This window comes from Hemiscyllium ocellatum, chromosome 24 (assembly GCF_020745735.1).
Source record: "Hemiscyllium ocellatum isolate sHemOce1 chromosome 24, sHemOce1.pat.X.cur, whole genome shotgun sequence".
Lineage (NCBI taxonomy): Eukaryota > Metazoa > Chordata > Chondrichthyes > Orectolobiformes > Hemiscylliidae > Hemiscyllium > Hemiscyllium ocellatum.
In genome coordinates this window covers 28,114,840-28,140,131 of record NC_083424.1, presented here as the reverse complement: position 1 = coordinate 28,140,131, position 25,292 = coordinate 28,114,840, and the positions used below count along the sequence as shown (strand labels likewise).

Below are 25,292 nucleotides of genomic sequence, written 5' to 3'. Positions count from 1 at the left end.
TCTGTTCACCGAGCTGGGAGTTTTTCTTACAAACGTTTCGTCCCCTTTCTAGGTGACATCTTCAGTGCTTGGTACCCTCCTGTGAAGCGCTTCTGTGCTGATTCCTCCGGCATTTATACTGGTTTGAATCTGCCGCTTCCGGTTGTCAGTAGCTGTCCGCTGCAGTGGCCGGTATATAGGGTCTATGTCGATATGTCTGTTAATCGAATTCGTGGATGAATGCCATGCTTCTAGGAATTCCCTAGCTGTTCTCTGTTTGGCCTGCCCTATAACGGTGGTGTTGTCCCAATCAAATTCATGTTGTTTGTCATCTGAGTGTATGGCTACTAGGGATAGCTGGTCGTGTCGTTTCGTGGCCAGTTGGTGTTCATGGATGCGGGTTGTTAGCTGTCTTCCTGTTTGTTCTATGTAGTGTTTTGTGCAGTCCTTGCATGGGATTTTGTAAACCACGTTGGTTTTGCTTATGCTGGGTATCAGGTCCTTTGTCCTGGTGAGTTGTTGTCTGAGAGTGGCTGTTGGTTTGTGTGCTGTTATAAGTCCTAGTTATGGCACTCATCCACAAATTCGATTAACAGACACATCGACATAGACCCTATATACCGGCCACTGCAGCGGACAGCTACTGACAACGGGAAGCGGCAGATTCAAACCAGTATAAATGCCGGAGGAATCAGCACAGAAGCGCTTCACAGGAGGCTCCCAAGCACTGAAGATGTCACCTAGAAAGGGGACGAAACGTTTGCAAGAAAAACTCCCAGCTCGGCGAACAGAACCACAACAACGAGCACCCGAGCTACAAATCTTCTCACAGACTTTGAGTTCCTTTTACTTTTGCAGAGTATATTGGGGTGTTAAATACTTTGAAGATTTTATATATTAGTGCATTGTTTTTTATTTGTAGTGGAGGAAATTGGCGATAAACATTTGAAACGGAATGTTAAATGTATTTCTCTGTCTTGAACTATAGTCCTGCAAGGTCACGTTGAAGAGTTTAAAATTGACCTAAACAAGAAATGTTTTATATGCAGTGCACTATCAAAAGATCATTCATCGTGACATTAAACCTTCCAATCTCCTGGCTGGAGAAGATGGCCATATCAAAATAGCTGACTTTGGGGTTAGCAACCAGTTTGAGGGAACAGATGCCCTTCTGACCAGCAGTGTGGGCACACCTGCATTCATGGCTCCTGAGACCATTTCAGAAACCAGGAAGAATTTTCATGGCAAGGTAAAAAAAAATCATTTATGGCCGATCTATTAATTAGCCTACAATATATATTATCTGAAATTCTTGAATTTCTACAACTGCCTTTTCAGTTTCACATTTTGTTGTGTTTTATGTTAGAGCTAATTTTGAGTCTTGAAGTTTAATCTATTTTAGTGGAATGTGAAGATATTTTGCCTGTTCCTTTTTTTTTAAGCCTTAGTTGCAATTTCTGTCCAATCTATTTCTGTCCAAGCCCCTCCATTTTGTCATTGTCATAGAGATGTACAGCACAGAAACAGACCCTTCAATCCAACTCGTCCAACCCAATCAGATATCCCAACCTAATCTAGTCGCACTTGCCAGCACTCAGCCCATATCCCTCCAAACCCTTCCTTTTCATATACCCAACTAGATGCCTCTTAAATGTTGCATGTGTACCAGCCACCACCACTTCCTCCGGCAACTCATTCCATACATGCACCACCCTCTGTGAGAAAATGTTGCCCCTTAGGTCTCTTTTATATCTTTCCCCTCTCACCCTAAACCTATGCACTCTAGTTCTGGATTCCCCTACCCCAGAAAAAGACTTGGTCTATTTATCCTATTCATACCCCTCATGATTTTATAAATCTCTATAAGGTCACCCCTCAGCCTCCAACACTCTAGGGAAAACAGCCCCAGCCTATTCAACCTCTCCCTATAGCTTAAATCTTCCAAACCTGGCAACATCCTTGTAAATCATTTCTGAACCCTTTCAAGTTTCACAACATCCTTCCAATCAGAAGGAGACCAGAATTGCACGCAATATTCCAAAAGTGATCTAACCAACGTCCTATACAGCTGCAACATAACCTCCCAACTCCTGTGGAAATTCCTCTGGAATTTTCCTCTTTGGTAAAACAAATATTAGATCTTACTGTGAAATGTAAATATGTGTTACTTTTTATTTGAAATGTTTCTTGAGCTACTTCTCTATGGCTTATTCATGGTTGGGATACAATCCCAGATTTTAGACTGAGGTCTGTAACAGATTGATATTTGTTTCATTTTGGAACCTGATTATAATTTCTCTGATTAGGCTTTGGATGTTTGGGCAATGGGCATCACGTTATACTGTTTCGTTTTGGGGCATGTAAGTATAAGAAATGCTAAATTGTGCTGCATCATTTAACACAGTAATTTTATTAATGTCACTACTTTTTTACCATAATGCCTTTAATAACATTTTTAATCTATTGTATTTCTTGATTATTTGATATGTCTACATTTGCAGCTTGTAAAATCTTGAAGGATATAAAACTGATAAAGCTCAATTTTTATGATAGTGCCCCTTCATGGATGATCAGATACTAAATCTGCATTACAAAATTAAGAATCAGCCTGTGGAGTTTCCTGAGCAGTGAGTGGTTGGAAAACTTATACGTTTTTTTTACAAGTTTAGATCTGTTTTATTGTGCTTGTGTTTTTTCTGAACTTCATTTATATCTGAATTTTATTTCTTTCTCTGTCAAACATTTTATTCTTGTTCAGCAATTCTGCTTTACAGACTTTTTGTGGGGTGAGGGAATGAATAATTGAATGTGAGAAATAATTCTACCTTTTGGGTATGTATATTTAATGCTTATTATTAATTTTGCGAGCTAGGCCAGACCTCTCTGAAGAACTCAAGGATCTCATTATTAAAATGCTAGATAAAAGTCCAGAAACCAGGATTACAGTTTCACAGATCAAGGTAAGACAAAGAAATATTACACCATCAAGCATTCTCATGTTCTTATCACTTTTGTAATGCACACAACACAAAAAAACTGTAATATAATTGATTCTGTTGACTTCCTTGTGTCTCTGAACTGTAAGCTGTTTAGAGTTCATTCAATATATAAAAATATCATGTCCAAATGATGAAAGCATCTGAACAGTATCTCAGTGTAAATCCACAATCTTCAGTAGCAAAAGAGGTTAAACTGTGGTGGAGTGGAAGGTCATCAGATGGGGTAACAAAAGGCAAGATTATCTCTTCAGGATATGACTTTAGGGTTTACACTTCAGTTCATGGAATATTTCCTATCTTGGGGAAATCAACTTTTTGAAATATTAATTTTTTTAATGGGTGCTGAAGTTTCAACATGCCAATTTCAGGATTGTGAATAATTTAGACAGCTAAAACATTTTGACTGAGTCTTTCAAATATATTCACTTATACACTGTCCATAATCAGAAAAACAGTAATATATCTTCTTGCCAAACACTATCTTGACTATCATTATGTGTTTCAATTTTACTGCCATTGAAAAATACCTTAGCTCTGCTAAATACTTACCCAGGCAAACTGACTAATTCTTCTGCCCCACAATGGCTAAAGATTAATGAAACTGCAAGAAAAGAGTAAAAATTAAGAGCCATGCTCCTAATGCTAACAGTTTTCTTCATTGTAAGTGGATGGTCAGTTGTTAAAATTTAATTAAGCATATGTTATAAAATACAGATTAGGCATGAATTTTCATAATTTTCCTTATACAATTACCATGATTTTGATAATGTGCACTTCTGTTCTTACAAATTATTGTTGATTTGGCCTTGATATTGTTAGGACCAATCTGATATACAGGTTCTCTGTCTGCTGGGTGGGAAAGCCTGTTGCACAAGAATGCACCCATGTAAAGAGCAGGCTAGGAAGCAGTGAGAGATTGGGAGGTATTTGAGTAAAGGGTTTCTCCTGATCAAGAGTAGTTGCTGCTGGTTGGGGGAAGCAAGATCATAACAGGATATTGGTCCTCAAACATGGCAAGTGAACCAGATAAAGTTGTCAGGCCTAGAAAATATTCTTAATTTTCCTGGCCTATGGTGGTACTCCCAAGGTACGTACTTTATACATTCAGCTGTTTTCTTCAGTTGGATTTCCCAAGACTTAGGAAATTCAAACAATGTTGTAAAAGTGAAAGACTTATCATAACGGATGCCCACGGCCTCCTTAAAGTTCTTAGCAGCCACACAGCTTCTATTAAAACCAGAAGGACATGGTTTGAGGCAATTTGGAATCTGGATTTACATTTTAAATATTTCAATTTTCTACTGCCTTTGGTGATTAAAATTATCCCTCTTTCAGAAAAAAACTGCCAAAGTGAACAATTGTTTATAAAGTTCCAAGTAGCCAAACTGTTGTTGCATGTATATACACTAACAATCCCGGTCTGGAAAATTATTGTTCAGAAACTCTAGTTATCCAAATATCTTTTGAGGACACACACAAGTGGCCCATAACTGTGACTTTTTGACCCTGCAACAAATCAAGAAGTCATTAACTCAGTAATAGTGCTTTATAATGTTTTATCAGTCCTTATGTTCCAGAAAAATATTTATATTTATCAGACTTTTAGTTTCACACACTTATGGTAAGGCATTCTAATGTTACTTATAACATAGAAATTATTTGGTCTCAAACATTCTAGACTGGAGAGGTTACTTTGAAATATATTTGCACAAATACCAAAATAGCCAGTTATTACTTATCTTTAGTAGTTATTGAAAATTGTAAATAATTCAAATTATGCAGAAGGAATCTCGTTCATGGTTATTTCCTTTTAATTTTTAGATGCATCCCTGGGTGACAAGACATGGTGCTGAAGCACTTCCTACAGAGGATGAGAATTGTATACTTGTTGAAGTTACTGAAGAGGAGGTTGAGAATTCGGTCAAACATATTCCAAGCCTGGCAACTGTTGTAAGAGACTATTTTGATGAATTTTGATCACCCACTTAAGTAAGCCACTACATCTCCAATGAATATTCCTCAGGAATGTGTATCATGCATAGTTATAGAGGATCGGCCTTAGTTTACTGCTGTTTATGATGTCACAGTCACTTGCTGTCTCTTTTGAGTCTTTGGTGCTCTTGGTACAACTGAGTGAGTACGAGAACAAGCAAGTGCTCTTCAATTCAGTGTATGGTGCTCAGGCAGCTTTTGGACAGTCTTAAATGTACAATGTGGTAGTAACTAATATTCATTGCCAGTTACAAGGCTTTGTACAGTAGATAAATCTATTTCTAAATCAGCCTCAATGCCAAATATAAACAAACTAACAATTTTGCAAGAACAACCAGAATCCCTAATGATGCAGGTTAATTCATGTCAGCAGCAGACAATAAATACCACATGCACAGAATAAAATTATTCTTCCTGCCCAAATTGTTTTCTTTGTTGACATGCTTCATTAGAAATTTTAAAATCTGTCATTATTATTTCTGTAGTTTAATAATGTAGCATGTCTCTTTCCATCTTGTTTGCACTCAGTAATTGATTCTCACAATTCTTGATAGTTTCCATAATTATGTGATGGAATTAATGGAAAAAATTATATTAAATGGACAAATGGATCACCAATCCCCCAAATTACTACATTAAAATGAAACTCTGTTTTTTGTTGTCACTTTATTCATACATGACTATTGCCTTTGGTCAGAAGTATTGCAAACAGCTCTGATAAAGGGATCATATGCAACAGGAGGGTCTGAATTGTGTAAAGAGATGTTTTGATTCATTTAGCTTCAAGTGCAACTTTCTTAAATATATTGTAATGACTCACTCAGTGTACTGGAAATCAAGTCACATTATTGCGCAAATCTGAAAATTTGAATTTTCAGAGTGCCCAGTTTTACCCCACTCTCTATTTCAAGTTTAAACTCTACCCTTATTTAAAATTCCCATAGACACTCAAACAACACCAAGAAGTTAGACAGGACACAAATATCATGCATGGGGAAGGACAAAAAAAATCAGTCACAATTCTAGTACCAGTTCAGATTACAGATATTGAGAGTTGTTTTCCTTGAGGTTTCTTCTGACTCCTTCCAATTTGCTATTTACAGGATGTTGTGAGTACATTAGTTCTCAGTACAGTAAAATCCTCATTATTCGATACCCAAACATCCAGACTTTTTCTGTAACTGGCAATCACAATGGCGCCTCCATACGTCACATGATATTTCTTCCACAATACAAAAATTCGAGATTCAGAAAGTGAAAATCAGAATTGTAACTCCCTGATGACTTTAACACGGCAGAGTGACTGATTTATCCAGATGGGAGTACGTTTCCTCGCTTTGAGAACTGATTATTTAGTTACCTTTCTCTTCTTTTGATCGAAAACTTGCTGATGATATTTATGAGCAGTCACTGTCACTCTTTTTTTTAAATGCACATTCGTGTTGTGGTAGTGACAAGCTGAAAATGTGTTGCTGGAAAAGCGCAGCAGGTCAGGCAGCATCCAAGGAACAGGAAATTCGACGCTTCGGGCATAAGCCCTTCATCAGGCTTATGCCCGAAACGTCGAATTTTCTGTTCCTTGGATGCTGCCTGACCTGCTGCGCTTTTCCAGCAACACATTTTCAGCTCTGATCTCCAGCATCTGCAGACCCCACTTTTTCCTCGTGGTAGTGACAAGTCAAGTTCTCCCAACCGTCATCAGTATTTCTCATGTAACTGGCACCCCCCCTACCCCGTGCGTGCCAGATACGAGGGAGATTACCATATTTCATTCACCAGATGGAGGATTTGCACTTTCAGTGCCACTGAAAGTGTTTTTTTTTTATCTTTTCCTTTCATCGTAGGATTTCCAGAAAGTGTGGTTTATAGGTTAATGGTGAGTGAGAACAGCGACTTGATAATTTTGTTTTACTTTTCCACAGTGGAGAGAGAGAAAGAAATTTCTCTTTGCAGGATTCAAGTTCTTCCTGTGTTGTCCAAACACAAAGCTTGTAGCCACTAGCCCAGGAAGCAGTCAAAAGCTTTACTCTTCTGAACCCACACAACACACCCTCGTGGAAAAACTAATCGAAGGAAGTCTCTATGCAAGATTGCCCTGGACACGCACACCTGATGCTGACGTATTTAGCATCCTCACCCACTAGCTAAACAAGACAAGTTTGTAGATACAACTTGCAGTGAGTTCCAGTAACTCATTTTTAAACTGCAAAACCTTTACACAGTTTTCTTGGTTTAAAGCATTTGCATTATTTAGTCCACATCCAATAAAAGTGATCTTTACAATCTTAAAAAATTGACACTTTCTCAACAGATTCTTGTTAAAACAATGCTTCGAAAACGTTCTTTTGGGAACCCTTTTGAGGGGAGTAGGCGAGAGGAACGATCTTTGTCTGCAGGAAACTTTCTTGTGTGAGTAAACACCTGTACTTTTATTTCATTGATATCTTAGCATTTATTAAACTAAGTGCAATTTTCTAAGCTTTGCATGAATATACATCTTTAGAAATACTTCAGATAAGCACGTTTTGCTGTACCAAATTGTCAGTTTAAACGATTGTAATTTGTTTACCAAAATTTGTTTTGAACGTCTTGATTTATATATTTTTAAAACTTGAAGGAAACCTTTTTTCTTAACTGAAACTACAAAGTTGTATTTAGTTAGAATGTGGGCCTAACTAACAATGCAGAATTAATTGTTTTTTTCATTATTACCCTTCGCTGGTAATTTCAACACTTCAGGAAGTGTATTCTGGATAATTAAGTCCTAAGTTATCAATCAACACTTTTTTATGAAAATATCAAATGGTCTCCCTCTGCACTATGACAGTTCTATGATTTTTTGAAATTCATTCTGCTATTCCTAACAACATAGCCTTGATGATATTTCTTACTTTACAGTTTAAAGTCCCTGTAGATTTCTATTTAGCATGAAACTAAATGGAGTTTTTAAACTTGGTAACAGATTTTGTCTGGTACATTGTAGGAAACAATGAGGAGTTCCATAAATGTTCTTCATACTTTACTGTTTTATGTTTATTTCAGTATGTTATGGCACATGTTTCTGAAATGCAAATCTAAAGTCAAATGAGAAGTACAATGGCCTCACACTGTGCTTGATTAGTAGATTTTAATATATATATGCATTTTGAGTAAAATTATTCACTTTTAACTTAATGAATGAATGACTTATCAGTTTGGTAGGAATTAAAAACACAGTGCTGTGGATGTCAAATTCTCAGCAAGTGTGGCACCGTTTTTGGAGAGCGAAGCAGCAAATGTTTCATCGGTTTGATTTTCATTACCAATTCAATGAGGTTATTTTAAGAAAAGATGTTTATTATTTTAGTATTTATTTCTGGGTATTGTTAATGGTTGGAATGATTAGAATACAAGTATAGAGAAATACATGATACTGGAAGTTACCTTTGCTATAATTAAATTGTGTAAAGGATAGTTCCACCTTAAGTGGAATTATGGAAGAGTTTGAAGTTACATCTTGAAGACAAGTTTTGTTTAAATACAGTGAACCAAAGCTAATATTTATATTTACATAAATCTTTCTCACAGAATAATTTTTTTTTGTCATTGGTTCTGGATTCACAAGATGTGGCAGAGATGAAGATTTTTAATATTGGCAGACCTCCTGTCATGACGAATAATGGCAGATTTGGCAGCATGTAACAAATCATAAGCACATAAATAAACTGTAATGCAAGCAATAGCAGCAGTTTAACTGTAACACAGTTTCAGGCTACTTAAGCATGCCCTCAAATTCTACCACAGCATTGTAACATGGTGCAGCAAATCTGTTATTCTGTGGGTAGAAGCCACACAGGAAACTGCTGAATAAGAGCCTACGGTGTTAAAGGCAAGATACAGGCATAGATAGGGGATTGACTTACTGGCAGAAGGCAGTGAGGGGGATAAAGAGATTTTTTTTCCTGGTGGAACTGGTGACTAACGGATTTTCATAGCGGTCAGGGTTGGGGCCATAACTATTCACTTTATACATAAATGATCTGGATGAAGGGACTGCAGGCATTGTAGGTACATTTGTAGATAAAACATAGATGGAGGGACAGGTCGTGTTGAGGAACCGGGGAGGGTGCAGAAGAACTTGGAAAGGCTCGGAGAGTGGGCAAAGAAGTGGCAGATGGAATACAATGAGGATGAGGTTATACAGTTTGGAAGGAAAAGCAGAGACAGAGATTATTTTCTAATTTAGGAATAGCTTCAGTAATTGAAGCAAAAAGAGACTTAGGAATCCCAATTCTGGATTCTCTTAACGGGCAGGTTCATTTGGCAGGTAGGAAGCAAGTGCAATATTAGTATTGATTTTGAGAGAGCTAGAATACAAGACCAGGGATATACTGCTGAGGCTGTATAAGGTTCTGGTCAGACCATATTTAGAATATTGTGAACAATCTGGGCCTTGTATCTAAGGAAGAATGTGCTGACAATGGAGAGGGTTCAGAGGGGATTTACAAGGATTATCGTAATGAAACATTTGTCGTTTGTGAAGTTTTGAGGAGTCTAGGTCTGTACTTGATGGAGTTCAGAAAGATGAGAAGGGGATCTCACTGAAACCTGCAGAATACTGAGAGATCTATATAAAGTGGATGTGGAAAAGATGCTTCTAGGAGAGATTAGGATCCAAGGGAACAGCCTCAGAGTGACCCTTTAAAGCTGAGATGAAGAGATATTTCTTCAGTGAGAGGGTGGTTAATTTCATTGCTGCAAAAGGCTGTGGAGGCCAAGTTATTGAGAGTATTTAAGGCAGGGATAGATAGGTTATTCATTCATAAAGGGATCAGGGGTTACAGGGAGAAGGCAGGACATTGGGTTGAGAAACATATCAGCCATTGTCAAATGGCAGAGCAGACCTGAGGGGCTCAATGGCCTAATTCTGTTGCTATGTTTTGTGGTCTTATATACAAGATGTCACAGCCTGCTATCTCAGACAAGAGATTATGATTGCCTGATACTTGAGTCCATTAGTTGAGTGAGTTTTATCAAATTAATTTGCACAGTAAATTCCAAGTGAAATGTGATATTTGGACTGTTTGAGTGTTTAAAATTAGACATTTGGTACTCATTCTTGTGCAGTAATCTAGGACTCAAAATTGGGTTTGAAATGATCGTGCTGGATAGCATCTTGGATTTTGTATGCAAGTGCTTAACAACTGCTGGGGTCAAGGTACTAATTTGCGACACAATTGTAAAAATTTGCTGACTTGAAGCCACCATCACCATTTTGCAACTCCACAACGCTCTGTAATAATCTTATGTAGCAGAATATGATGCTAAATGGCTTCAAGAATCCCTCATGTACTATTTAAAGATTTTATTAAGTATTTACAAGTTAGTTGCTAGACTATTTCTTCTGGCTGCTTGTGCATAGAAATGCATTTTTGAAGGTTTTGCATACTTGGTTAAAGTTTGATTAAGTACAATGCAGGTATTGATCTAGCTAGTTTTGCAGTATTTTTGTATCTTTTAAAATATTATACTGCAAACCAATGCTTCCAAACCTGGCTAGAGGAGTACAGCTTCCTGTGGGAATTGAACATGAGTGAAAGAGAACCTGCAAAGCAGCATAAGTTGGCAGAAGGGGAGGCAGAAGAGCATGGCACTTACCAGGAAATCACATCCACAGAAAGACTTCATGCACCAGATCTTTTAGCTCAACTTCAGTGACAATCAATGCTTGCAATTTTTTAAATCCAAAGAAGCTCAAGTTTGAAATCTGTTAAATCGTACAGTCACAGCTTCAGGTACAACAGTAGGCCCAAAAAGGAAAAGCCAATATTTACCTGTGTTTATTGTCTCACACTCATAAGGCCATCACTCGGTCTAATGCTGTAAGATGTAATGGCATATGGTCAGCTTGCAAGCCTCAAGATCACATACAAGGCTATTGAAGGGTTCACACCCAGGCCAGCCTGTCAAATTACTAATGCTTCCTGCCAAATGCATATTCTAATTCTTGGTGAGAAAGAATAATAAATGTTGCCTATTTGCCAAAGAAGTAAAAGGGGTTGTTAAAAAGTACTGTCGCTGCAGAAACACTTACAGTAATAAAAGCAATAAAATTGGGGGTGGGGGGGGTGCTTGTTAAATATTTTGACCAATATCCTACATAATTATTTTGACCAATATCCTACATAAGGGGCAGTCTGAGAAACATTTGTCCATAGAATTTGTGGATATTAATTCTGTTTGGGACAATGTTAATTGTACAAAAGGTATTACAGAGAAAAGATTACAAATTAACCTCGCTAATGTGAAGTAAAATTTGGAAGAAAACGATTACTGAGATACAAGTCACCAGTTGTCAGGTTATTTTGCAAAGAGAAATGCTCATCTTAACCTATTAAGACAACCATGAAGAGGCTTGTCTTGTGTTAAAAGAACATGGAAAATTAATTGCTTATAGATATTTCTAATTAACCTGATCAGACATGTAATGACAAACCTTTGAATGGTTGGGGCTTGAAACTGCACCTTAAGGGTTTGGAGGTTGGGCTACTACCACTGTGCCACAAGATCTCTGTGTTAATTTGTTTGTGCACTTAAAACAAAATTAAAGAAACATAACAATCTGCCAATATAGCAAGTGATTAGGGTTAGAAAGGAAACAGATGATGTTAATTATGTCTACAAGGAGAAGGGATCTTGTATAATGGTAATGTCCCTACCTCTAGCTGAGAAGACCTGGGTTCAAGTCCCACCTATCTCAGGTGTGTAAAACCTGATTACAAAACATCTGTCTTTGGGGGAATGGATGGGACTGAGAGAGATGACTGTTCAACTTGTACAATCAATAAATTCTGTGCCAATAAAGTCTGTGAACAGAATTTTCTATTTTGAAGTTAAAGTACAGTGTTCGATGGCACCATATCTGCCAGTGCTCAGGGCAAGTTATCTTGCATGAATACATACTTTTCAGCTCATTATGTATGCAGGTGAAGTGTTCCACAAATTACTTGAAGAATCATGCAGTGAACAACCTGGAAGTTCTCACCATTGACAGGACCTTCCAGGGTAAAATGTTCTGGCATCATATTTTAAGACCAGTTGGATGCCACTTCAGATGCTGTAAGCCAGAAATTTCTCTTCACCCTATGGTGGTTGTGCCCTGAAAGCCAGCTAAGAAAGCTCATAGGGCTCCCTGGTTTACTGATGCCTCTATCCAGAAGGTACTGAATGGAGTGACCCAAAGAGAAGACATCCTCTTCCCAGGGGTTGGCACCAGGAGGCCATCCCATCAAACTACCTTGCCTGCACAGAAATCCCAGTGTGGGGTCAGTGCTACTGGTCCTTAGAAAAAGAATGACAAGTGCATGGGAAAAAAAGTTCATGATCCCCTGATGCTACTGTGGTAAATGGTAACACCTTCTGCCTCTCGCTTATAGGTCCATCATTCGCTCTAATGCTGTAAGATGTATGTGTAGTGACATACAGTCAGTCTACAAGCCTCAACATCACGTACAAGTATGTTCAAGGGCTCACACCCCATCCAGCCCCTCAAACTGCTAATGCTTTATGCCTGATGCAGGTCTTACTTGCTCACTGGGGAGAGCTTGCCACCTCATATGGTTATGTGTGCTCACAAACTACTCCAGTACCCATTTCCATCAGAAACCATCCTCCACATTGAAAAACTGGTCCATAGCCAGGGTGAGAAGATCAAGTCCAGCAGAAGGTGCTAGATACTAAGCTATTCACAACCTTTGAGGAAAGGTTGAGGAATACTGGGATCGTTCCTGCAGTGACACAGACACACCAACAGGCCAGCAACATAGTAAGTAGCATGGTGCCCTGCTCTGCTTGGATGAGCTCAAAAGTGCGCACATTGTTTTGCATAAACTTTACCAATTTAATCCTTCTCTTCTATAGCCACTGATGGTATTCAGGGCACCACAAGGTAAGAGGCTACAGCAACAGCCTCAAGTCACCAATCCCCTCTGAACAGGCAATCTGTGAAACTTCTATCGATACACCAGCAGGGGCTTCACTTTGTACTCTCCACCAGCAGAGACACAGTCGCCTTGGGTGGTACACTGGCTCATGTAGACTCAAGGGCACTACATCTCTCTGCGGATGATGGAAAAAGAAATACTCGAGGTCTCGGGCACTCTGAGAACAGTGTTAGATTTGATACCTGTTTAGATGCATGCAGAACAGGTGCCTATGTCCTCTACCACAGCTGACATACTCGACTTGCTGATAGAACCAGGGAACTTCAGGGAGATGTGCCAGAGGTCCTCGGTAGGCTGGATTGAACAATAGAGGAGTTTATTCACAATTTCAGTATTGCAAAGGTCCACATGCAAGTGCCGTGGTTAGGGTGTCAGCCTCCTGGGAGACCCAGGTCCAACAGTATGCTCAGTAATATCCAGATTTATGTTTGGACCTGCATCCTGTTGCTCCATGCATACTCAACATCAATGCAAACCAACAAAGGAGGTGAGGCACTTCAATCCTCTCCACATGCCCCATCTCAAGGAGCTAATCTGTTGCATGCAAGCATCTACAAAGGAGGAGAAACAATAGACAGGAGGTCCATTTCAGGATACTCTAGATGTACCCTGTCCCTCCCCCAGCTTCTCATCCCATTGCTTTCAACAGCTGAAGCTGAGAAAGATGCACTGATATATGTGCAGGAGACTCTCATCAGGCCAGTGTCCTCCATGCCGAAAGCCTCTATATGATATCTGCCCAAATCTTTGTAGTCATCACATAGTCAATCCCATTCCGCAGGTTCTTCCACCGCAGCTGTAGAATTTGGACCTGAACCTTGATTATAGTGGAAGTGTGAGGAGGAGATGAGGGTGGGAATAAGGGTATTCAATTATTCTATACATTGTGCATTTTTGTAAATATGCCCTGTTCTAATGTCTGCTGTATTTTTACTGTGCCAAACGGACTGGTTAAAATTTTCTGATGTGATATCTCTCTCAAAGTCAGCGAAGCATGTAACTGGAGATATCCTCTTCCATCAGGGGATCACATAATTTCATAAATTCAGATTTGCAGCTGAAGAGCTTCAGATGAATCTCAGGGATGCCTAAGGTCATGAGTAGCAGAAGCACCAAGGTCTGGGATGTCGAATGGGTAAATGTCACACACGCATATTATGGGAGTTATGGCAGTCCTGTTCTACTGGCTCCAAGAGTGAGAGGTCTATCCTATGTCTAACAATTTCAAAGGCATGCCACAACGTTAAGACTATAAGGTGGGAAATGGACAAATGAATGTCAAATTACTGACATTGCAAAGCACAACCTTGGGAACAAATCACAATTCTCAGCTGTCAGTGGAGGAAGTTTTATAAGAAAAAATGCTGAGTCTTTGGAAGGGTAGAGTGAAGGTTTGTTGCATTCTGCAGTACTTCAAGGATAATGTGGGTTGAAGGCAAATAGAGACCCCTCTCAGGATATAGGATAATTCAGTAGTTCTCATCAGGGAATGAACTTCTTGGTGTGACTGATTTCTGATACAAGGTCCATTTTAGCAGTAACATTCAGGAATATGAAGTAATAGAAGTGCTCGCTATCACAGCTGATTTAGCACTAATGTTGGGCCAGGGCAATATTTGCAAATGCACTGAAACAAAGATGAGGACAAAAGTCAGCATTTGTTGCTTAGGTCAATCACAAAGCAGAACAATTCAATCCCTAAGGAATATGGAGTACAGTCTTTGTAATGAATAGTGTCAGAAATTAAGATGAAACTGTTATGTTGTATATTTTAAGATATTTGTGTTCTGTCTAAATTGTTTTTGTTTTCTGTTGGTTTTATTGTTTTTGTAATACACTTCAGTTCTGTTGTTAAAGAAACTGCAGCCTCATTTGACTGTACTGGTAAATGAAAATAAAGAAATTTATCAAGCCAGATCTGTTTTGTCCAGTAGTTGCATCAGCTGGGATTGAAACACTAGCAAAACAGACTTACTAGAGGTGGTGTCACAGAGATGTACAGTTAGGATGGAGTTGCTGTGGGAGTCTTTGACGGACTCTCAACTCTATTAAATCTAATGGCATCAATTGAAACATGGGAAAGGAAACCTCTTGCTGATTACCAACACCAGCTCCCTTCAGCTGATGAATTAGTACTCCTCTGTGTTTATTACCACATGGAGGAGTTCCTGAGGGTGGTAAGGGCACAGAATGTGTTCTGGATGGGGGAACTTCAGTCTATCACGAGATGGACATGAAGTCCTGTCTTGATATTGAGCATACCATTCATTGCTTTAGAATAGATCTAGCAACTCAAACTTGGAATCCATGAGCATATGAATTATCAGGGGCAGAATTTTATTCAACCATAATCTGCAACCTCATGGCTCAGCATATCCCCTGCTCTAACATAGCTATCACACCAGAGGATCAACGCTGAATCATTGAAAAGTGCAGAAGACCATGTTAGGAGCATACCTAAAAATGAGTGAAATTATAATACAGGACTACTTAAATGCCAAACAGTAGAAGCAGCAGACACTAAACAAGGCTAAATGATTCCATAACCACTGGATCAGATCTAAGTTCTGAAGTTGTGTCACGTCCAGTCATGAATGCTGGTGGGCAATTACAGAGTCATAACAATGTACAGCACGGAAACAGATCCTTTGGTCTAACTCATCCATCCTGACCAGATATCCCAACCTAATCTAGTTCCATTTTACCAGCACTTGGCCCATTTCCTTCCAAGCCCTTCCTATTCATATACCCAACCAGATGCCTTTTAAATGTTGCAATTGTACCAGTCTCCACCACTCCTCTGGCAGCTCATTCCATAAACGCACAATCCTCTGCGTGAAAAAGGTGCCCCTTCGGTCCCTTTTATATCTTTCCCCTCTCACCCTAAACCTATGCCTCTAATTCTGGACACACCCACCCCAGGGAAAAGACTTTGTTTATTTACCCTATCTGTGCCCCTCATGATCTTATAAACCTCTATAAGGTCACTTCTCAGCCTCCGACGCTCCAGGAAAAACAGCCTCAGCCTCTCCCTATAGCCGAAATCCTCAAACCCTGGCAACTTCTTTGTAAATCTTTAACTATCAGAAGGTGAGGACCGCACATGTATCCCCATTCTCAAGAACATTAGTTCAAAAGAAAGGCTCAGCCATAATTGTTTGAATGGATTATTCATCCTGTTCTCAAATCAATTCAATTTACTCCCATGTTGAATGCAGTGGATACAGCAAGTGCTATAAACCTTGACAACATTCCAACGATAGTACAAAAGACTTGTGCTCCAGGAATAGTCAAGATGTTCAAGTACAGCTGGAGGACTGGAATCTATCCAACAATGTAGAAAATTTCCATGCTGTGCTCTTCCCCAAAAAATTCAAAGAAATACAAATTGGCTAGTTACTACCCTACCAATCTACTCACAACCATCGGCATAGTCTGGAGGGGGGTTAGTGGCAATGCTGCCAGGCGTTACTTGTACAAGGATAACCTGCTCACTGCAGTTAGTTTGGTTTTCCCCATTATTGCTGTCCCCCTTTCCTCAGTCATCAAGCCAATCTCCAGACTAGTCTGCCCACAGTCTCAATGATCCTCCAGACAGCCCCGAAACCTCTCATTGATTCAGTGGAATCTACACTCACAAGCAACCATGGCCTATCCACTGGCTAGACTTTGCAAGATTGTCTCAACTGACTATAGTCCATTTCCTTGGACTGGCTATGCTAGATAACCCAATTCACCAACCCACAAGGACTGGACTGCTTTTTCTTGACCCAAACTCTGGACCTCCATCGGATCAACCACCTGAATGATTGAGACCAACTACCTGTACGAGAAATAGCCCTGCTCTTGGATGCAGCAGTAATCCCTAATTGATTGGAGTCTACTTTTGCCCCACTAACCATATTAGTCCTTTGCCTTTAACATATTGCTCTGCTCTTTAAGCACATGAAGTGTGTTTGCTGCATAAGCTGCTGGTACGTGCAATACCTATGAGATGAATGCAGTATTGTGTTACAGTGGTTTCCCAACCCCCAGCTCCCCCCCCCCCCCCCCCCCCCCATACTTACTCCACGATCTCCTACTGACATGAGCCGAATGCTTTTCGTTCTACACTTGTGTACGCTTTCAGCCACCAGCTACCTGCCATCTGCTCTAGCTGCTACCTCATCCTTGTCACAGATATGCTACCTGAGAAGTTTGCGTTGCTAACTGAGCCTGTGCACTTACGTTTCATCTAAGAATCCTATGATTGTGTGTTGCCGTTTCCCAGTTAGGTGGAGCAATGGCTCAGGAAACAGCTTGACACGTCAATATGGAGGTGTCTCTGCAGTTGTAGTGGCTCTGTCTAAAGTGAAGATAAGGACATGGTCAAACCAACTGTGTGCACACCAAGACTGGAGGCAGATGACCCAAATTGACATAACTCACAGGGAAGGGAATTTTAATTGTGAGTTGTGTAACAAGATACAAATACATCTACCGAGGCTCATTGTGACAATTTAACTCAACAAGATAAATCTGACTTTTGGACTCTTTTCTGATTAAGTCATCATGTTCACTATTAATTACAGCACTCTGAAATTGCACGTTGACTCTTAATTTCTGTTCGACTGTCCTGGTGTTAGAATCTATTAACGCTAATGTCTATTGGCTTGTCCATTATAATTGCTGATTCCTAAGACCAAATATTTAGTCCTTCTCAGCATGTGTTTTAAGCTCTGTTAATAAGGACAACAGAAATTAATAATTATATAAATCAGTGGAGAGAAACCCACATTTTGTGGTTTGTGCTGGAAACAACTTAAAATTTTATTTAATAATCGTCTATGTTAAAATGTTATCATTTTTTCAAAACATTCAACCTAAAATAAGTTTTCTGTTGTTTAGCTACATTAGTACCTATTTTAAAACTGGTATCCAGTACAGAAAAATTGGTTTCATAGTTAAAATTAATTGGGGTTCATGGATATTTGATTCAACTTTGGGTTTTCTTTCACAAGAACAACCATAACACAATTAAGTTGGAATTATTGTGTATAATTAATCTACTTTTCTACAGTGTTTATATATATTTAAAATAACTTGTCTTAATTGCAATAATATTCAGTTGTACAGGGTTATTTTGTGGATTTTTCAAACCTCTGTAGTTTCCTTTTCAGATGGTGGTAAATGATCAAAGACTTATTGTTAGTGAAGCTTGTTTATTCCAGAGTTTGTTGATCTGACTGAGTGTTGCCTAAATATAAAACTCAGGATTATTAAGTTGACATAAATGCCATTTTCAAAGATGTGTGTAAAATGTAGTTAAAGATTCTTCATTGAACTGCGGGACCTGTTATCAAACACTTGTCATTCTTGTATAATTTCCAGAAGAAACAAATCAGGAAATGTGAAATACTGCTACTTGCATAGTAGCCACAGGTAAAATATTTGTGTATAAGCCTGCAAATTATTTTGTGTAACTAAAGCTTTAATTGGGATATGTTTTCAGCCATGATGTGTGACCCAGGACATTAAAGGATATGCATTCAAAAATCCGAAGTATTTTATTTACCCCTATCATTCTTCTATGCTCATGTAAAATAAGCAGATGACATGTTAATCCACCACTCACATATCTACTTCGCCTATGTTAAAGATTTTAGCGTATGCAATATTTACAATGAATATCTAATGTAAGTGCAGTCAAGCTTTTTATCTTTCTTTCCCACTTTCTTTCTTTCCCACATGGAGTACATTTGGACCACACAAAAGTTAAATCAACATTCACATGAATTTGTACATAAATTACAAACTTGTACTTCTGGTCCAAGTGTTCTGATTCAGGACTTAGTCACCAGTGAGCCCACAGGGCCATTGTAAGCTTCTGAGTCAAATGATCTGAAAAGGACAACTGAGTAAGTACGAAATGCATGTGAATTTACAATGGAATCTAAGTTGCTTGACCTCATGGACTGTATTACCAACACTTGTAGATTATAAATGGTCCCTGAGCATTACTATTTCACTATTACCAATTGGTTCGTGTGCAAATCCAGTTAATGAACAAAACAAAACAATTCAATCCAATAAAATGTCGTCAGAAGTTAATTTATCATTAATCTAAACTACAAATCTCTGCTCTGACAGGTTGTCCCTCCTTCCCACTTGGGGTCTTCAGCCTTCGTCTAGTTAAGACCTTTCTCTTTTAATTAATTCATGAGATGAGTGTGGCTTGTATTTAAGAAAATATTACTTGTCTCTAACTACTCCCTTGATCCATGTTTACTGATCTGTCTGGCCTGACCATAAGGACTAAATCCATCTCCTATCCTGGACCAATTCCAATATGAGCTGCAAAAGACCATAAGATGTGGGAGAAGAAATAGGCCATTTGGTTCATTTGAATCTGATCCACCATTCAGTAAGATAATGATTGATCCACTGATCTTCAACTCCACTTCCCTGTCTTATCCCCATTTCCTTGATCTCCTTACTGATTAAAAATTTATTTGTCCCAACTTTGAATACACTTAATGGACCAGTCTCAACAATCCTATGCAATTATACTCACTAATCTCTGAGAGTAGAATTCCCCTTCATCTGTCTTAAGTGGGTGACCTCTTCACTTCCAGCCTGTCAAGTCCCCTAAGAACCTTTATATATTTCAATAAGGTCACCTCTCATTCTTCTAAACTCCAATGTGTACAAACCCAACCGACTCAACTTCTCCAGATTCTCTGTACACAGTGAACCTTCTCTGGACTGCCTCCAGTATCTGTATATCTTTCTGTAGATAAGGGGACCAAAAATGTTCACAGTATTCCAGGTGTGGTCTGACTAGTGCCTTGTATAGTTTTAGAAAGACTTCCTTGTTTTTATGCTCCACTCCATGCCATCCCTATTATCTGCTGAACTTGTATGCTAGTTTTTTTGTGATTCATGCATGAGAAATCCAAAATCTCAAAATTCCACTTTGCTGCAGTTTACTGCAGTCTTTTCATATTTTCCCTCATTTTATTCCCAGTGCCAACATTTTGTCCACTAACTGAACCTGTCTGTATGCTTCTGTAGACTCTGTCATCTTTATTTCATAGCTTCTCATCTATCTTTGTGCCACCTGCAAACTTATGCATCCAATTCATTCATTTTGATTGTTAGTAATTATGACCCCAGCACTGATAGCTGTGGTAATCCTCTAGTTACAGGTTGCCATCCTGAAAATGCATCCTTCATACTAACTCCAAAGTCAAGGCCTTTTATCTTATTAAATAGCCTAAAATGCACTATATCCTCTCAAGCACCTTTTGGAAATACAAATATATTGTATGTATTCCTTCCCTTTATCTATCCTGTGTATTACCTCAAAGAACTCTAATTAATTTGTCAGGCACAATTTTCCCTTCATGATGCCATGTTGACAATTTTTATTGTACAATCAGTGTTGCTATAATGCAGTAGTTCCATTCTCGTGCAATCTTGTGTTATAAGAAAACCACATAATAGCAGTACCATTTAAACTAAGAGGGCTGGGATCGCGTTATAACCAATATAGGCTTCAAAACTTTGTGCTTTAGAAACCGTGTTCCCCATTCATCAATTGTATTATAGTGAATTTGCGTTAACGAATGTGCATTACAGCAGAACAACCTGTATTTTGTATTTCTAGATGCTTTACTATTACACCCTTTATAATTGACCCTTCACATTTTCATTGGGAAAATGCTAGAAGTTAAGCTAACTGGCCTATAATTACTGTTCCTTTGTCTCCCTTTTGATTGGGACTTTTCCAAAATCTAAGGATTCCTGAAAAATTGCTACAATGTATTCACTATCTCTGTTAAAATCCTAGGATGCAACCCATCGGGCCCTGGGGAAATATCAGCTTTTGACCTCATTAATTTCCAGTTTTTCACTGATGATAGTGCTTATCTTCTCCTCTTGCCCCTTATGCCCCTGAATATTTAATAGTTTTAGTGTGCTATTAATGACCTCCAACATGAAGATTGAAATAAAGTATTTATTCAACTCCTCCACCATTTCTTGGTTCACCATTCTTATTTTCCAAAGCCTCATTCTTTAATGGGCCTAGCTTCATGTTGGTCTCTCTCTTCCTTTTCACATACTTTAGAAGTTCTTCCCATCTGTGTTTATATTACTTGCTAGTTTGCTGTGAAAATTATATCCTGTGTCTTGTCTTGTTCATCTTTCGCTGGCTTTTAAAATTTATCTAATCCTCTGATTTATTAGAGTTTTGCTATTTTTTTTTTAATTTTACCTTTATACAACCCTCAAATTCCTTGGTTAACCGTGTAAAGGTTATCCCCTGCCTAGAAACCTTTTTTCTCACTGGGTTACATCTTTGTTGTAAGTCACTTAAATATTTTCTGAAATATTTGCCAATGTTCATAAGCCATCTTTTCTGATAAACTCCTTTCTCAACCCACTCCAGCCAACTCTGTCTTTAATTCCATATAATTACCCTGATGTAGGTTTGGCGCAGTTGACTCTGACCCAGGTTTCTCACCAACTGAATTTTAAGTTGTACCATGTTCTGATCACTGTTCCCTAGAGGATTCTTTTTACTTTGAAATAATTTATTAGATCTGTCTGTTTACACATCATCACATCCAAATTAGCTTGATCCCTGTTTGGATGCAAAAAATAGTTCTAGGAAAGCAACTGTCTTGAATATGCTTTGAATTCTCATTGTGACTACCTTTGCCAATTTGATTTTCCCAATGTAAATGAAAATTAAATCACCCATGATTAATGGACTGCCTTTTTTACATGTCTTCACACCTGATTTATTCTTTGTCCTGCAGAATACTACTGTTAAGAAGTTTATAGGCTACTCCCATCAGCGTCTTCTTTCCCTTAGTATTTCTTACGTTTACTTGCATGGATTTTGTATCATCCAATTTTAGATCATTTCATGCTATCATATTTATTCCATCTCATTAACAAAGTTACTTCACCACCCTTCCCTTTCTGCCTTCCGTTTAGAAAAGTCTCATACCCCTTAATCATTGGTTTCTAGCTTTGATCGTCTTATAAACATATGGCTATAAGATCGTACCTATTAACTTGTTATTATGCCATTATTTTTCTGAATGTTACACACACTTAAGTAAAAAGCCATATTTTTAAACCATATTTTTCTCTTTTGACCCTATTTGTTATTTTCTTTAAGCTTATACAAACCTTTTCCTTTCAGTCCCTTGCAGAATTATTATCAGAGTAGTTGTCCTGGAATTCTGCCATATCCTTTTGCTTTGTAAGCATATGCATCTCTCCTTCACCCACCAATACATTCCCAAGTCAGTTTAAAGCCCTCTCTACAGTTGTAGTTATTCATTTTTCCAGGTTATTGGTTCCAGGAAAGTTCAGGTGATGCCTGTCCCAATGGAACAGCCTCTTTTCTACCCCAATGCCAGTACCTTATGAATTGAAACCCATTTCTGCCACACCACTCTATAGCCCACACATTTAACCTCTTAACTTTATTTACCATGTCCCAGTTTATCTGTGGCTGTGGTAGTAATTCTGAGATTATTATTTTGGAGGTCTGTTTTTCATTTAGCTTCTAACCATACAAAGGCTTCCAGCTGAACCTGATGATAAATGGATCCAACCCCTCCATCTCCCACCCCAAGTGCCTTAAACCTGGCACAAGGTAAGCAACACAGACTGGGAGTTTGGGTCTGGGTGGGATGCTCTTCAGAGGGTCAATACAGATATGATGGGCTAAATAGCCTCTTTATGCACTGTAGGGTTTTCTATTCTATTATTCTATATGTGGTAATGTAATAGATGAGAAACAAAGGATAGTATTTTTATTGCCATGGTTGCTTTATTTTCTTTCTGAATAATGGTAGATAACTGTTAAATAAATGAAGTACATACAGCTGTAAGGATTTTCTACTAAAATTACTGTAGTATGTATAGCTTGTTGATGATTTCTGCTGAGCAACATTGTTTTTGTCCAAAAGCAACCTACACCACCACCAGTTCTACACTTCCCTCGGAGCATGAGGTTTCCAGAAGCAGTATTTATCCATTATTGGAATGGATCACACATTAGTAATTATGGCAGTAATTCCTAGGGATGAATAATATACTGTGTCTTTGTCTGCATGGTGCTTAATAAAGCATGCACTGAACTTTGAGAAAGCCATACAAGTGGCTCAATCAGTCTTTAAAAATATGGTAGCATGGTGCTAACTGCTTGCATGAACTAGTTTGTCCTTTGCCAGTAATCACTTCTTACAAAGAGGTATCTTAATTGTTATTTTAAATCAAATCTGCTGTTGTACCAAATTAACCAGTGATATTGTAACCCCACTCTGACTTCAAAGTATTAATATATATTTAATGTCTGACAGTATTTCCAGATGAAATTCAGTATTTTGGCCATGTGCAAGGATCCTTGCCAATTCTATTTGATTATTTTATTTTCTCATTATTTCGGTGGGATTTTTTTTTCTGTTGTTCATTTGATTGGTTTCATTCTATTCTTGCAAATTTATTTTCAAGTCCACAAGTCTTTAGTTAAGTTCTGTAACTGATATTTGAATGACATTACCTATAACAAAGTATATTGTTAAATAAATGTTTTGTCATGTAATAAGTACGTTTTTATATGTCCATGCTGGATATGGTGCAGTTTAAAAATGTCCTTTAACAGTGTCCATTTTCTGTGTACACAACCAACTCATGAGTTTGGAGTTTGTTCTCAACCTTTTCAACATTATTAGTAATGAGGTGCAAGTCTAAGTTGATGTGATTCATTTGCTGTCTTTCCCCTTTCCCTTTTGATAGGCAAAGGACCAAAATTCCACTTAAAAATTCCTTGTAATCCAATTGATAATGAGGGCTCACTGCTTGAAAATAATGTTCCTTCTTTCCAGGCACAGCAAATTGGCGCACCAGTTCATGATGTCATCCTTCAGTTTGATATTTAGAACTTTAATGAGATATTCCAATCTGGTTACTTTTCCTCTGTATTTTAATGGTCTTTACAAATGTTAATATATAGAAAGGAATTGTACACGTGGAAAAGATACTTAAACTAAAATCCTAATGTCCTTTATCAGCACTCACATTCTTCAAGTGCTGCAAGGAAAGCCGCAAAATTTAGCAATAATGGTCATTCATAGGTGTTTTAACTGGCAACCAAAGAAGATAATGTCAACATCAGTATATTTAGCTTTCCAATTAACACAAGTGTTCACTACATAAATATTTTAAGGGGAATGCTAAATGGAATAAAGAAATAAAGAAGGGGTAAACGTCAAGCTACAGTGATCAGCTGAATGCCTAAAATATTGTCACTTGTTGTGGAAAAAGTATTTTTAATGTTTGATTTTCTGTGTTTTTATACATGGTGTAGAACTTATACATCAGTTTCCAAAACTCTCATATATGTTGCATTTTGTTTTATATTATTATCTCAATGTCTGTGTAATATTTATACTTCAGGTAGCTTTAAACTTAGGTACTTACAAATCCATATTTCCATGTTTAGTTACTGGCAAACTCAAACACATTGCATGAAGTGTAATCAAACTCAATTTCTGCATATAAAATGCGTTCTGTTTACATAACGGGAATTGTTTTGTCATCTAGGAAGATGTGCCATTTTTTTTAAAAAAGTGTATAGTAATTGTGCAAAAAGATAGAAATCTAATTTGTGGCTCTGACAGTCTCATGTTGAGTGATCTGAGCCATGGTTTATGCAAACCAACTGAGAATTTAGGAACATGGTCTTCAATTTGGTATATTCTGGATAATCTACTTTAATGTTATGACATCAATCATGTAGTTTTCATTTGCCCAATAAAAAAATTGACATTTTAATTTTTAAATCACTTATGGATAAAATTAGTGACAGAGTGTTTATATGAAGTTGATGTTTTAATTGTCTTAAATCTTAGCAAGTTTTGAGAAGATTTGTAGCTCAGGTTGAGGTTTTGGCTGTAGGTTTGCTCACTGAGCTAGAAGATTCTTTCCAGACATTTTGTCACCCTACTAGGTAACATCTTCAGTGGGCTTCAGGCAAAGCACTGCTGATAAATCCTGCTTTCTATTTATATGTGTAGGTTTCTTTGGGTTAGTGATGTTATTTCCTGTGGTGAAGTGCACTCCCGGTTCCTTTTCTCAAGGGGTGAGAAAAGGAACAGGAAGTGACTTCACCACAGGAAATAACATCACCAACCCAAAGTAACCCAAACATCTAAATAGAAGGCAAGTATTAGTAGTGCTTCGTCTGAAGCCCACTGAAGATGTTACCTAGTTGGGTGACAAAATGTCTGGAAATGAACCTTCCGGTTCAGCGAGCAAACCTACATCCTTGTTAAAT

General features: G+C 38.1%; 1 protein-coding gene across 2 annotated transcripts in view; it reads left to right on the top strand.

The window, feature by feature from the left end:
- LOC132827123 (calcium/calmodulin-dependent protein kinase kinase 2-like) overlaps positions 1–25,292 on the top strand; it is a 100,436-nt gene that overhangs the window by 71,333 nt on the left and 3,811 nt on the right. For both annotated transcript variants that reach the window (XM_060843625.1, XM_060843626.1), the window contains exons 10-15: positions 1,029–1,228; positions 2,286–2,339; positions 2,533–2,606; positions 2,852–2,939; positions 4,800–4,928; positions 7,282–7,379. In XM_060843625.1, coding sequence (XP_060699608.1) covers positions 1,029–1,228; positions 2,286–2,339; positions 2,533–2,606; positions 2,852–2,939; positions 4,800–4,928; positions 7,282–7,379 — 643 coding nt within the window. The remainder of the gene's footprint in view (positions 1–1,028; positions 1,229–2,285; positions 2,340–2,532; positions 2,607–2,851; positions 2,940–4,799; positions 4,929–7,281; positions 7,380–25,292) is intronic.